Source organism: Haemaphysalis longicornis, unplaced genomic scaffold, assembly GCF_048455015.1.
Source record: "Haemaphysalis longicornis isolate Haplotype H1 unplaced genomic scaffold, Haemaphysalis longicornis Haplotype H1 scaffold_4, whole genome shotgun sequence".
Classification (NCBI taxonomy): domain Eukaryota; kingdom Metazoa; phylum Arthropoda; class Arachnida; order Ixodida; family Ixodidae; genus Haemaphysalis; species Haemaphysalis longicornis.
This window is the reverse complement of record NW_027526361.1, coordinates 89,449,113-89,463,312: the sequence shown is the minus strand read 5'-3', so window position 1 is coordinate 89,463,312 and position 14,200 is coordinate 89,449,113. Positions and strand designations below refer to the sequence as shown.

General features: G+C 46.7%; 2 protein-coding genes across 8 annotated transcripts in view; both read left to right on the top strand.

Annotated features, from left to right (window-relative positions):
* Window positions 1-11,338, top strand: part of LOC144179017 (zinc transporter foi-like) — a 101,833-nt gene extending 90,495 nt beyond the window's left edge. For all 7 annotated transcript variants that reach the window (XM_077707181.1, XM_077707187.1, XM_077707186.1 and 4 more), the window contains exons 12-15: window positions 4,673-4,754; window positions 6,502-6,582; window positions 8,407-8,594; window positions 9,547-11,338. In XM_077707181.1, coding sequence (XP_077563307.1) covers window positions 4,673-4,754; window positions 6,502-6,582; window positions 8,407-8,594; window positions 9,547-9,696 — 501 coding nt within the window. In that variant the 3' untranslated portion in view covers window positions 9,697-11,338. The remainder of the gene's footprint in view (window positions 1-4,672; window positions 4,755-6,501; window positions 6,583-8,406; window positions 8,595-9,546) is intronic.
* LOC144179018 (uncharacterized) lies at window positions 39-4,645 on the top strand. Its single transcript, XM_077707188.1, has one exon. The coding sequence runs from the start codon at window positions 1,669-1,671 to the stop codon at window positions 3,604-3,606; it is 1,938 nt and encodes a 645-aa protein (XP_077563314.1). The 5' UTR covers window positions 39-1,668; the 3' UTR covers window positions 3,607-4,645.
* Window positions 11,339-14,200: the final 2,862 nt, after the last annotated feature.

Below are 14,200 nucleotides of genomic sequence, written 5' to 3'. Positions count from 1 at the left end.
TGGGTGGGGTGGGGTGACCTTTGGGTGTCACGGTGGACGAAACAGTGAAGGCTGAAACGAGAAGAGTTTTTTTAAGGGCGGCCTCGGGCATCATATGCTCCTCACTTGTGCGTGACATTGGTAACAATATCTTGCCATGAAGACACCTTCTTTATCTTTGTTAAGGCCTGAAACATGGTCCTTGCACCAGGCACAGCTGGTGGCTGACGTGTGACGTGCATAAAATCCCGGCGCCGTTCTAATATAGCCCCTTGTTATGTGTGCACTGTAATATGTGTCTGACTCCACTTGGAACTTGCTAATAATGAGAAGAGCTTGAACTGTGTGACGTATTGCAGGGAGGTGAAAAAAGGGACAGCCTCCTTTAATCTTTACTAGGGAGACAGGCTATCAGCATTTTTTTTTTAACAGCTGTGCAACAGCATTCAGTTGCGTTGCCATGTGTTGCGAAATCCTCGAAAATTTTGCAGCCTCAATTTTTTTTACACCTTGGTTGGGTGCAGGATGAATATCTGTGGTCGCCAGATTTTGCAGACATTTGGTTCCAATCATATCAAATCAAATTCTAAGCATAGTATATATTTCTACTTAAAGCAAAAAATTGTGTTAAGCAGGCAAAGGGTGTGGACATCTATAGCACTTTTGTTCGTGATGACAAAAGCCTTTGCATGTTGGCATGGACAAGGAATACAAGGCAGTACCTGGCAGAAAAACAAGTGAAGCAGCCATGTGCGCTTGCAGAGTTTGAAGCTAGGCAGTTGATTGAGGTGGGACGCACCCAAGCCCTGCATTACCTGAACCACAGTTGGTTAAAAAATCGGCATTGTGTAGACGTGTCAAAAATTCGTTTCACCCAGCATGTTCGCTCCGCGACAGCAAACTACAAAACCAAAATTTTAAGTGCAGCGCACTTCAGGGGCTCGCCTTGTCGTCGTACCTTGCTGTAATGGTCGATGTCAAACGACTACCGGAATCGGGCGGTGCCGCGAGATAATGAGCCCAAGTAGAGCCTGGTGTTTTGTCGTAGGGAGTCCCGCAGAGACTTCGAAAACGAAACAGTTTGAATAGTCACAACCATTCGAAACTTATGAAATGCTGGTGCTTATCATACATCTCCGCATGTTTGCAAAAAAAAAAAAAACTGTACATTTGAGGCAAAATAAGTAATTAAGGGGGGACACGGGTCTTTGGGACGAAAAAATCGCGAAAAAGTCGATTTTTTGAAAACAAGATTTTCGAATTCCGCAACTATTATTCTCTCTATGTGCGAAGTTTTGTGTCTCGTGAACCAGTATTTAAAACGTTATATTGATTTATAACGCGCGTGGGAGCTGAATTTTTGCTGAAGCCGATGCAAAAACGGCCCTACTTTCGCGTTGTGCGGCGGTCGTACCGCATGCCTGATCGCGGCAACCTCGGTATCGTTTGAAAGAGCGGCTTTTCTTCTTTTTTTTCGCGCCACAACTGCCCCCGTGCAGACATTGTCCGAATAGCAAAACGGCGCCAAAAACCCCCGCAACTAGCGATCCCATTCGCCGAGAGAAGGCACGTGACCAAATCTCGTCTCCTGATTGGCAGAGCCTGGTTTGCATCGTCTGCTCTGGTAGTGCGAGCGCATCCGAGGCGGCTCCATCTTGCTTATCGTGTTCGCACCACAAGCAAAGAGCCATGCCGAAGGCCCAGCTAAAGTTTGCTACGAGGCACAAGTTTGTGAAAAAAGCGAAGCGGTTCTTGTACAACTTCCACAAGAGTCCTGCAGTAGCGGAGGAAAGCGCCGGGCCTGACGCGCTACCCGCGCCGAGCTGCGCGGAAGCCACCGCCGACGACGTAGGCCTAACGGCCCCACCAGTCAGCGGAAATGCTTTGGAAAGCGGCCGTATGAGACGCGACACAGTGATGCTGCAACCTGAAGATTTGCTGCAGAGAGAGGTGGTTGCACACGAACAGTTGAAAGCGCTTTCTTCAACTCCTGCAACTGAGCGGAAATCCAACTTGTTCACGAGCGCCGACGACACTCCTCCCGGCCCACCTGACGAGAGCAGCTTCGTGATTGCGAGTTTGGACTGCGTCAACATGTTGCTGTCGGCTGTAAAGTGCAGCGTTTGCGGTGACAGCGTGACATTTAGAACCGGCGAGCGGGCGTACGGCCTTTCCGTAAAGATGGTTATCGCGTGTGCGACCTGCGGTGATGTTGCCTCGGAGTGGAGCTCTCCCCGCGTGAACAGCGATAAGAAAGTTAATCCGTTTATCGTGAACGTTCTCGCCGCGCGAGCGATGCAGGCTACGGGAAATCGCCAAACCGCGCTGAACGATGTGTTTGCTACAATGAACATTTCTCACCGCGGGCTGCACACCAAAACGTGGCAAGGCTACGTGAAGGAGAAGCTTGCGCCCGCTGCGACTCGCGCTGCCGACAACGTGATGGCCGAAAGTGCGCATTCAGTGAGAAAGCTCTACGACGATCTGCAACTGGACAACCCCGGTAACATTTGTGTTACGTACGACGGGTCGTGGATGACGCGAGGCCACTCGTCTCACATCGGCGTCGGCGTGGTTATCGAACTCTTTACGGGATTAGTTCTAGACTTCGTCGTGCTGAGCAACTTTTGTGCTGGGTGCGAGCGCGGGCCAAAGGTAGGCGACCCAGCTTACCAAGCTTGGAAGGACAATCACGTCTGTCAAAAAAACACTGAAAAGAAGGCTAATGAGATGGAGGTGGAGGCCGGTCTCATCCTCTTTGAGAGGTCACTGCAGCTGCACAAACTAAGGTACACCACAATTCTGTCAGACGGCGACAGCCGCACCTACTTGGCGTTGGTGGATGCCAAGGTGTATGGTTTTATTCCAATCAAGAAGGAAGACTGTGTCAATCATGTGAAGAAGAGGATGGGCACCACCCTGCGTAACCTGCTTGCAAAAGGTACGGGCTCGGCATCTGAGAGGCTCGGTGGCAAGGGTCGGCTAACTGGCGACCTTGTCACTAAGCTCATCAGTTCTTATTATGGCTGGGCATTGAAATCGCACAGTGGCGACGTCAGGGCCATGCACAAAGCGGTGATGGCCACCTACCACCACATCACTTCAAACGACACCGTGTCCAACCACAGCCTCTGCCCACCAGGCCCGGACTCGTGGTGCCGGCAGAACGCTGCCAAGGCGAAGGGGGAGCCCACTCCAAAACACAGATACAACCTGCCACCTCACGTGTGCGAGGCTCTTCTACCTGTGTACAAGCGTCTTTCGGACGAAAAGCTCCTGCAGCGCTGCCTGCAAGGCAAAACGCAGAACTCCAATGAGTCCCTCCACTCCATGATATGGGCCCTGGCACCCAAGGAGAAGCACGCGTCGCTGTTCACTGTGCAAGCTGCTGTGGCTGAGGCGGTGCTGAAGTTTAACGCAGGCAACGAAAGAGCCTCGGCTTCCATTCTCAAGCAACTTGACCTGAACCCTGGGCTTGCCAGCACGAAGCGTATGGCAGAAAAAGACCGCCGTCGAGGATCCGCCTCTGCACGCAAGCACAAGTCAGCTGATGGCATGCAGCGAGCTTTCAAGAAGCGCCACTCCGGTGCCTCCAGTCAAACAGATTATGTGCCTGGTGGCTACTGACTCCATACCAGTGTAAATACACTGCAATTTTGTTGTTGTTCTCACTGAAAACGAGTCTGCTGTTTCTTTCTTCATTTTCTCAAAACACTAATTTTGGCCTGTCTGCAAACTTGCGGAAGAGCTATCTCAGCTCTCAGGGCACACAAAACTATAATTTTTGTTGTGCCATGGAGCAGAATGTGCAAAGCACACAATGGTAGGAACAGAATTTTTATTATATGCGTCGAAAATTTTTTATTTCGCTCTGAACCAGACCTCATGGTGCCAAGTTTTGAACAACAAACTTTAAACTGCCATAAAATCACTACTTGTGGCCTTATCAAAAAAGTACTCCTAACATTGTGTTCCTTGTGCTTTCTAGTACATTTTGGTGTGAAGAAAACAACTTTCAGTTAGTTAGGCTTTTTTCTACTAATTACGCAAGAAATCACTAATTAATGTTAATTATATTAAAAAATAATTGGCACAGAAACAAAATAAGTGCAGATTTGAGATCAGCACAGCAAACTACATCAGGGAGTCAAGTGTCATTGCAGTTGGTAAAAAAACAAGGAAGATAGGTTTAAGACCAGTGTCCCCCCTTAACTGGCAGCACCTGCATTCATTTAGTTTGGAATGCTCGTTGGGTTGATTTTTGCGATAGTACGCGAAAAAAAGTGCCAGTGCAATGCTGGCATGTGTGGGAGAAAAGCAATTTAAAAAGAACAGACCTCCCGCTGCCGCTGTTTCAGCCAGGGGGCGCGTAAGCACTACGGAGGTGGAAAATTTGAATTGCACTGGGTGGTAGCAGTTAGCGGATAGCGGCGCTGCAGCCCATGGCGAATCACTTTCTCTGCACTTCCTACAGCTTTACGTTGAGTAGAACGGCTTCAATTTTTTTATTATTCCTGGTTGTCTTGAGTACCTCTTGATTCATTTTTATGCCCTTAAAGGCTGTAGTTTATTAAATTACGAAAGTTAGAGGCTTGCGAAGATTGCAGGTTTCACGGCGCCTTTGCGGGGACATTTGCCGGGAAAGGTGCGGTCTGCTTGTATCGATTAGTGCAAACAAGCCCGTAACTTGCAGGTTCCACAATCAATCGCTGCCATGGCCTGGATGGTCATCATTGGTGATGGCCTTCACAACTTCTCTGACGGGCTTGCCATTGGTAAGTGTCTCTCTACCCACACTGTCTGCCCCCAACCTCCTGCAGCAGATTGTGCAGTGGTAACTTAGTGCAGGGCGGCTATATTTGAGAGGGGTGCCAGGGAGTGAAACAATTCACTTAGCTGAAAGTATGACTGATTTTTTTTGTTGGCACCATTGCGAGCTCCTGTGGAAGCCAGCCTGTGTTGTTGGTTGGATTACCACTTTGCGTTCACCTTTTGCTTTGTTGTTGTTGAGCTACTGGAAAGCTTTTCATGTAGTCTTGGCCAGTAGTCATATTTGAGCGGGAGTTAAATTCTAGTTTAATTATCCCGAGCATTAAAAAAATAATCGCCAAATGACACAGTTTCTACCTCAAATTCACTCATAATTGCCTAGAGAGAAAGGCAAACTTGGCTGCTGTCCCAGTGTTTATGATTAATTTCAATCCGAAGACTTCTACATCTTTTTAAGGGTCACTTTTTTTTTTCTTTCCCCAGCTTGATGCTTCAGGTAGGTTGTGAGTTCCTCCACAGATAAACGGTCTGTGAGATGAAGTGAACATAGGCGGCATTTGTGGCTGCTTTGTTTTTCAGTCCTTTTTTTATTTTTATGTTGGCATGTCCTGTATTGCGGCACACGGAAGCAACGAATATTTAATTGAGTCGTCCCAATTCATGTTTCATCTTCTAGATTCCCAGAAACCTTCCAAGAAAGACAGCGTGCTTAAAATGCCAACAAACAATAGTAGTAGTAGTAGTAGTGTGAAAAAGGCCTGTTCCTGAATAGCGCCGAAACTTTTACAAGTAGTTTTTAAAGAAGTTCGCGTCCTGCTGTAGTTGGCGGAAGATGGCAAACCTACTCCACAAACCTCCTCGACTCCGCGTCTGCTTTTTATTTAAACGCGCCGTTTTATTTCGTACAAAACCAATTTTTTGTCACTAACTTTCTTGTTCGCCATGTAATTTGTAAACGGAGAACCGGGCAATAAGAGCTTTTTTGTAAAAAAAACACAATTTGTGCAGCCATAAGCCCATTTCGATCCTACGCAATCCGGTTCCAGAACTACCCATCATTCCCATTGAAGCGTAAGCGCCGCTGCCATGTTCGCGTTGACACTAGCGCCAGTTTCCCCTCTAGTTATTTGTATGAAACTCTATGGGTAGCAGCCCTGATCAGCAGGCTATCATTAGTTTTAGGGTCCTGCTCTGGATTTGTCATCGTGAACGACACGGAAACACAGGATTTAGTGGGAGAACTGAAATTTTGGTTAAAATGTTGAATTTCTCAGTGAATATAGCACCATTTGCTGCCGGACCAGTGCTGAGGGAACTATAAAACACTAAATCTTTCGAATAAAACAAACTTGTATTTTGTCTGTATGGCCCCTTTAAATTTAAATACCCGCCTTACTCCTGCTCATTCCTTTCTCTGCCATATTTGACACTCCCCCGCTGTGCCCAGTTGTTCCAAACCAATGGCTACTTCAGAGCGTCCTATTTTCTCCTGCAACATTGCAATTCACTCCTCGCATTTTCACATCCTTCTCCTTCAACATGGCAAGTTCCGCTAGCTTCTGACCAGCTGATAGACCAGTTGGTGTTGGTGAACCTGGCCCGCAACATTGTCGCCGCTAATACTGTGTTTTAATAAAGTTTTTTCCTCCCCTCCTTCTCCTTCATTATTTTTTGAAGAAGTGGAATGCATTGCCACATGCAGTAAAGCAAAGCATTGCACATTTATTCATTCCGCTGTTCTTTTTCTTTCAGGTGCGGCATTTGCGTCCGGTCTTTCTGGTGGCCTTAGTACAACCATCGCAGTGTTTTGCCACGAACTGCCTCACGAGCTTGGTAAGTGGCTGCTTGGTCAAAGGCTTCGTGAAGTAGGGGAAAAAAAAAACTGGTAAAGCTTGCCCTAAGTTGCGCAAGGCTTGAACCATAGCGTAGCTGGGGGATGTCTTACTACGTGAGCACTGAAGGACACATCACCACGCATTTGTACAAGTTTGAATGTAGCTTTGTGCTGTGCTAGTAGTAGTCATCGTCATATGCAATGATATCGTCGTGTTCCTCATGTCAAGCATTATATGCACAGTAGCGCTTGACAACAGCTGGGGCGCAGCGGTGGCGTGCACGTGCACGACGCGTATGAGCGTTCCTGCAGTCGCGTCGAGGTTCTTTCACGGAACCTCGACAAAAATTCATGGAATAAAAAATTTTCAAGCAAATTGAAGAGGTCGACCAGCCACACTTTGTTCCGTCTTGTGTGAAATCACCCTGATTTCCAAGTCATTTAGAAAATGCTACATAAGCAATGCGATGGACAGTGCGGAGGACAATGCGTTATAGGATGTGGGGAGCGACAAGTACTGTTCAAGCTCAAGTTCTAAGGAACCGGAGTGACGCTTTGTCACTTTGGACTCCAGCAGAATTTCTGATGAGTATCAAAATAAATACTTGTTTTCTCAATCCGTGAAGCATTTGTATTGTGAAATGAAAGAAAAAAAAAAAGTCAGCTTTTTAGTTTCAGTTTTCTCACCGAATGTCTTTTTTGTGCCACTCCCCCCCCCCCCCCCCCCCCCTTTTTTTTTTTACAATTTGCAAGTGAGGGGGTGCCCGACATCCTTGTCTGACCTATATACCAGTTTTTGCATACGTAATTGTGAAAAGTAGATGAAAGTCAGCCTAATGATAGTCATTTCAGTGGTCAATTGTCATATAATTTATTTCGAGATGGTTTCGATAAAGCACGAGTTCAAGCTAAAGGCCTCCCTGTAAAAATTTCCATTTCACACCGATTTCTCGGGATCACTATATGGGGAAACTGAGACATACAGCCTTGCTGTAAAAGTGGTACAAATGAACAACTGGACATGAAGACACCAGCACGGTTTTCACATTGTGCCTGCATTCGTCACCAAGTGCCTGGAGCGCTACAGGGGCCTGAACCGGAAGATGCTCTACACCAATAATTCTCAGCCATGACTGCCCCGAGTGCCACTTTTGGGCTTCCAAAAGTGATAGGGGACCCCACGTAGGAGCACGTGTTGATCGCTGTCATAATGTCAAACAATTTGTACTTGCAGCTTATGTCGCCCACAGATTTATCCAAAGCTTGCCTTTTCTGCTTGACGTTAATGATAATGCGTGTCTTAATGTTCCATCCAAAATGCATGTCCATCCATCCAAATCTACACAAGGGAACTATTCGGCTTCCAGAAGACCTAAGATTTAAGGGTAGCGCAGAGGGAGTTAACTTCGAGGCTGTCGAGGTGACGATAAGAAGATTAGAATGCTGGTGGACGAAACGCAGATAGGGGAATATGATGTAGTACAGCTACCACCTGTAACAACAAAAAAAAAGTATTTTGTGCGTAATAAGCTTTTTAGTGCCTGCCCTAGGAGCAGCGCTAGTATTAAAAGGAGAGTACGACACATAGGTATATTAGATTTTTTTTGTTGGTAATGTGAAGCATCATACCCGCTACAAAGGGGATACCAATAGCAATCATCATCAATCATCATCATCAGGAAGCTGGAAAGAATGGCGGGGGGAAAAGTTTTGAGGCAGGCTTGGCGGACCCCTCAAATGCTTTTGCAAACACCCATTTGAGAACCACTGCTCTTCACGGTGACATAGAAGCTTCACCATTTCTTGCCTTTCCCTCTTCCCAGGGGACTTTGCGGTGCTGTTGAAGGCGGGCATGTCGGTGCGCCAGGCGGTGTTCTACAACGTGGTGTCGTCGGTGCTGTGCCTGCTGGGCATGGCCATCGGCATCTCCCTGGGCAACGTGCACTCGGCCTCCTCGTGGATCTTTGCCGGCGTCGGCGGCATGTTCCTCTACATTGCCCTCGTCGACATGGTAATGAGGGGGCCCCCGCTCTCCTTTTCCTTCCCTTAACCGAGGGTCTTTGTACCCACCGATCCATTGAGCTCGGAAAATAGCTCTTACAAGGTTAAGTTGGGAGGATGTTGTTGTACTTCTGGTGGTGACTTGCAGAGTAGGGACTGCCTGGGGACTTGCTGAGAGCCTCAAAAGAAAACCTTGGTTGGCCCATCCAGCTGTGTAAAGAAGGATGATGGGATTAACATTTTGGGGGTGGGAAATGAGTATCTCGGGTTAGGGGGCAAACTTCTGTGCAAGTCATTGTAGCTGAATAATAGGAAGAAGTAAGTGGCCTTAGGCTGGTTGTGCAATGCGCAGAAATGACAGCCAGTGGTTCACCAGGTTGACAGAATGGCCACCAAGAGACAGGATTAGAAGTAGGATAGGACCGTTTACTTGATTAAAGGATGAAACCATAAAATTTGGAGGCAAAGAATGGGCTGGAGCATTGGATGACAGGGGCAGCTGGAAGGGCATAAGACAGGCCTTCGTTTTGCAGCGGACACAACCAGGCTGATGATGACGATGGTATTGTTTGTTAAAGCTGAGTGCACATTTTATTTTAGCTGACATCTGCGAAATTGCTGCGCACCCGACTAGTAATAGATGCCATTTGCTGCTACCACTGTGTCCCCCACTCCCCCCTTCACCTGGTTTTTTTTACTGTGTACAGGAGCAGTGCCCGTTTAGCACGGGCTATAAGCCCACTATGAAAACCCACTTATGGGAGACTTGTATTTTGACCCTCAGCATCTTTATGGCAAGCTGTTTCAGCTAGTCTAGGTTCACTCAATTAAACACGTCAGTTTTGTGCAGCTTTCTCTGCTTCTTGCCTCCCGTTGCTTTTAAAAACGCACGCCGTTGTTAGAAGCCAAGTTGTGTGCTGATCCGAGTGGCTGAGAAAAACCCTCCTCTTTCCCATTCCCAGCTGCCCGAGCTGTCGGTGAACCCCACTCACGGCAATAAGCGGGCGGTGCACCAGCTGGGCATCCAGCTGCTGGGCATCTCGCTGGGCGTCACCACCATGTTTGTGATCGCCCTGTACGAACGAGACCTCCAAAGACTCATGAGCCCCTAGGCTTCAGCACCCTTCACTCACTCGCACGGGGGCAGCAGCAGCAGCAGCATCTGCACACGGACTACTTGTTCTCAACTTTCCTCCTCAAGCCAAGTCATCCTCGCCAAAACCGCCGAATTTGCGAGGTTGAGGGGACGGGTGATGTCCTCCTTCTTCTGCACGTGCATCCCGTGCTTCGCCGGTTGTGAGCTACAAGGCGGGCGCCACGAGTGCTTCGGAATGGGTGTTGTGCAGAACTGTGCTGCATTTTGTGATCACAAGGCGTGTTTTCTTCTCCCAGGAGCTGTGAGGTAATATTGCAGCAACAGCAGCCGAAGCTTTATTATTTTTTGTGCACCAAGTGTTGGCACGGTGTCGTGTGAGCAGTATGGTAGTTCCTTGGCACTTTTCATGTCCGTTGAATTGAGGTGACTGTGGCTGTCTGTGTGCTCTGCTTCATTTTGATCCCCTTTTTTTTGTTGGTTTGTTTGTTTTTTTTGACGTGACGAAGCTTTTGTGCGGTCCCGTTGTTTGAGCAGATCTTCCCGTATGTTTTGTAGTTACCGTTTACATGTTTCCAAAGCTGCCAGAGATAGCCGTGTTGATCTTTTGCTACTACTAGTTTCTGATGCTGTGGTGTAGTGCAGTTCCGGCAACTGCTGCTTGCCAGTGGAGATTCACCTAGAAAGAAAAATCAATTTTTTTTTTTTTTCCTCATACTATTTTTTGTATGCTAGAGGAAAAAAGTGAGAACAAGCATTTCGAGGTGATGTTGTGTTGCCACACCATTGTGTGTTTGTACAGCATCAGTTTTCCTTCTCTCTCTCTCTTTTTTCTTTGATGTTTTTAACCTGTGGTAGAACAGACACTGCCATGGAAAAAGCAGTTCCTTTTTTTTTCCCAGATACATTTTATTGTTCACATTGCTTTGTTCACAACCTTGCTTTGACTTTGATGCAGGTTGCTGCTGGTATTCGTGTCTCTGAGATGAGCAAGTCACTTTTTCGTTAATTTATGCAGCGTTTCTGGCAAAGAGTGCAGTGCGATTTGAGATTTTTTTTTTTTTTACTCGATGTTCATTTGAGGGTACTCCCAGCATATACCAGTTCAATCATAATCATTTGCGATTTGTAGTTGGTGGCATTGTTTTATTTCGTCATCTGCGTCGTTCCCACAGATTGTCTGTTATTAATGTTCGTTTGCCGAGTTCTTGTACCGTTTAGTTTGTTTAGCTTGGCATCTGCGTCATCATGCCAGCGGATTGCGTGTTGTTAATGTTCATTTGTCGAGTTCTTGTATTGTTTAGCTTGGCAGATTGTGTTCTCATTTGCCTTTTTATTTTGCCCGTGTTGTTTGTTCTGCTTTTATTTTGTGCGTGTGCCCCCTTTTTGGTGCGAACTTGTGAGACTGGACCAAAGGTGAACATTTAGTCTTGTTCAACGTGCGGTGCTTTGTTTTGTCTTCTTCTGGCAAGCCGTGTCGCCACCGCCAGGGTGCTTGAATGACACCAGAGTTTTGGAAGTTTGTATCCTGTTTGCATATTTTATTCCCGACCGTATAGGTTACACAAATTGGTGCTTCTCAAATTGAGCAGCACATACATATACATCTTTGATGAAAACGTTTTGCTAATAAACTCTTGAAGGTTCCAGTGCATCTTTCATGGAGTGGTTGGCGTTTTTTTGTTCTTCTCCTTTTTTTGCTTTCACTTGAGAGTGGCTTGTAAAATACATCTGCTGTGTGCAGTCATCTAACAAAAAATATAAATCTGCAACACGAAACAGTTTGAAATGATAACAACACTTAGTGATTGCTGTTTATGCGCACCAATCACAGTACAGCAACAATCTTTACAGGCGTCACTACTAGTTGTGTTGCCATGGGGTGATAGTCTGAACTTTATTTGCAAAGGCATGATTAGAGCAAAAAAATACTGGTATTCAGCTTTGTTTTCTGCAATTCCAAGATTGCTCTCAAGGTCGGTGCGGTCACTGGTGTGCAGGGGTGGATCCAGGTTTTTTCTGAGGGGGGTCAGCATCTATCAGTGATGATGACGATGGCGACGGGGAGGAGTAGTATAGTAGCCTTTTTTATTCACTGAAATTTTGGAAAACCAAAAATACAAAAAATAAAAAACATCAACTAGACTTCTACGGCTCGAGAGGTCATCATCTCGGGGGGTCTACATTAAAAAAATAAGGGGGGGCGGGGGAGGGGTTCAGGAAATCCGAACCCCACCTCTGGATCCACCAATGCTGGTATGTGCCTTGAGGTAGCCAGTAAAGACTAGATCAAGTCAACACCATAGGATAGGCCAGCCCATGGATGCAAGTTTCATACAGTCCGCAATACAATCGCAGTGTACTGTGCAAGTTAAGTGGTGCTGGTGCAAAAGCGAAATAAATGTAATTGGAACAGGCCACTTTCTCAGCATTTAAGCACTTTGGCTCTGCTTCCTGTATTTTCAACTTTATTTGGGTTGCCTTTTGACCTGGTCTGTGTTCATCTCTACAGGAACCTAACACGTCTAGTTTAACTTGATTGGGGTTGCTTTTTGAATTAGTCTGTGTTCATTTCGGCAGGAAACTAATGTGTCTACCGGTTTTGATGCACATGCTCTCGTGGCACACCAACATATTTACAGGGTGAAGTGCGCTGGCCAGGGGTGTGAATGCACCTTTCAATGTCAACAGCAGTGCTATTCAATCCCTGCCATCGCCGCTGCTACCTTCATGAACCTGTAGCCATGTGTAGAGCCAAGCAACCACTGCAGTTTGACTTAACCAAGGTTAAAGTATTACATAGCATTTTTCTAACGTCAGCTGAATGGCCTTGTGCATGGCCTGTACAGAGTGGTCTGGGCTTGTGGAGTGGGTGTAAGGTGGTTGCGTATCCACTTGCATATGGCACGAGAGAAATTGGATCCGCAGCCTAAAAGATTGGGTAGTGAGTATTCCGAAGGGCCACCCAAAGAGGATAGGACAAAAGAGGGACTCGGAGAGATGGCACAAAGTGAGTCAATTTGCGTTTACCCCCCTCGTCCAGAGACAATAACCCTTTGCGACACGGCGTGTACAATTGTACTCGCGACTTTGAAGAGTAGTTTTGTGGGTTACAATCATCGTCATCCCCACTTGAACCCCTCAGTCAGCATTCGCATTTCCCGCTCTGCAACGGGAAATGCGAATGCTGACTGAGCGGTTCAAGTGGGGTTCAAGAACACCCACTTGGCGCGTCAAGTAGGTGTTCTTGGTTTTACGTTTTCTATCTAGTTAAAACGTTTATTAAAGCAAAACTGAAGCTGTTACGTTAATATAAAAGGGCTACAGGTCAAAATGATGCGTATGTGTTTTCTACTGTGGCGCTGGTTAGGAAATGGTCACGTTTACGATTAGGACATGACCTAATTTATTAACTACTCATGGGATTTATTAACTACTCAAGTGAAATTTTCGTTATCAAAAACAAACACAGGCAGTTTCAAGTTTTTCTGACGGCTACATATTAATGCGTGTCGCAAAGGGATAACCAAAACGAGCAGGAACTGAGCGAAACGCCACAATCGTTTCTGGTTAAAGCGGGCTGCAGAATACTACATGGGAGCCTTCACCAATTGCTGTGCCACAGGGAATCTGCCCCGGCCTTGCACAGTCTGTCAAAAATCCCCAAGGCAGAAATTCCTCTGTGTCTTATCACTGGCTTCACTAGTTCGTCTCTACTTTTTGTTATGCCTGAAAATATGAAGGGGAAGTGACAGACATTGGGCAAAAAAATTAATGCATGGAGTCGCACAGGAGAGCTTAGCGCTTTTTTTCTCCACATCCTCCATTGGCCTCCCGTGATCTACAACTGGTTTGAGTTAATCAGAAGGCCACAATGTGGAGTTTGCTGCTTCGTCGCCCCCTAGTTAGCTGGCCTTGGTGCGAATGTGAAGGAGTGTGTACTGCCAGTCCCCCATGTATGCATGGCGCTGATTTAGCTCCTTGCACCACAATCCATTTAGTGGGCACTAGAATAGCGAGCTGGGCTAGTTGGCTGGCATGCGTTATATAGGCCTTCAGATGACTGCGTAAAGTTTACGCATGCCTGATAGCAATTTCAGCATAGTCGTAGAAGATTGGATGTGCATGCAATGTGAGGCACCAGGTGAGAAGATGTGGCTCCTTGTAAAAGAATTTTACGTTCTCTGAGGCGCATATCGATGCAACTGCCTGTCAGCCTTATGTGGAAGCACACATATACAGCTGACATCGCATGCAATATAGCTTATATTCATTGGTGAGGCATGCATGCAGGCAATCATGTGACTGCGCCGTCACTGGTTACGTCACCCTCCGCGGGATGTCAGTACTTGTCCGTGCTAAGCACATGACGTGTGTTGGACGTTCCACACTCTATCTACGCCACCAAACGCAAAGTAATGCCTTGCCTCCAATGTGAGTGTGATTCATAACATCTCTGTTGACACCACCATTGAGAATTGGGTTGAAACGGAGCAGACAGCGCGCACCGGTGTTTTTTTCTC

Coding starts and splice junctions, on each gene's coding strand:
- LOC144179018 (XM_077707188.1), top strand. CDS start 1,669: ATGCCGAAGGCCCAGCTAAAGTTTGCTACGAGGCACAAGTTTGTGAAA.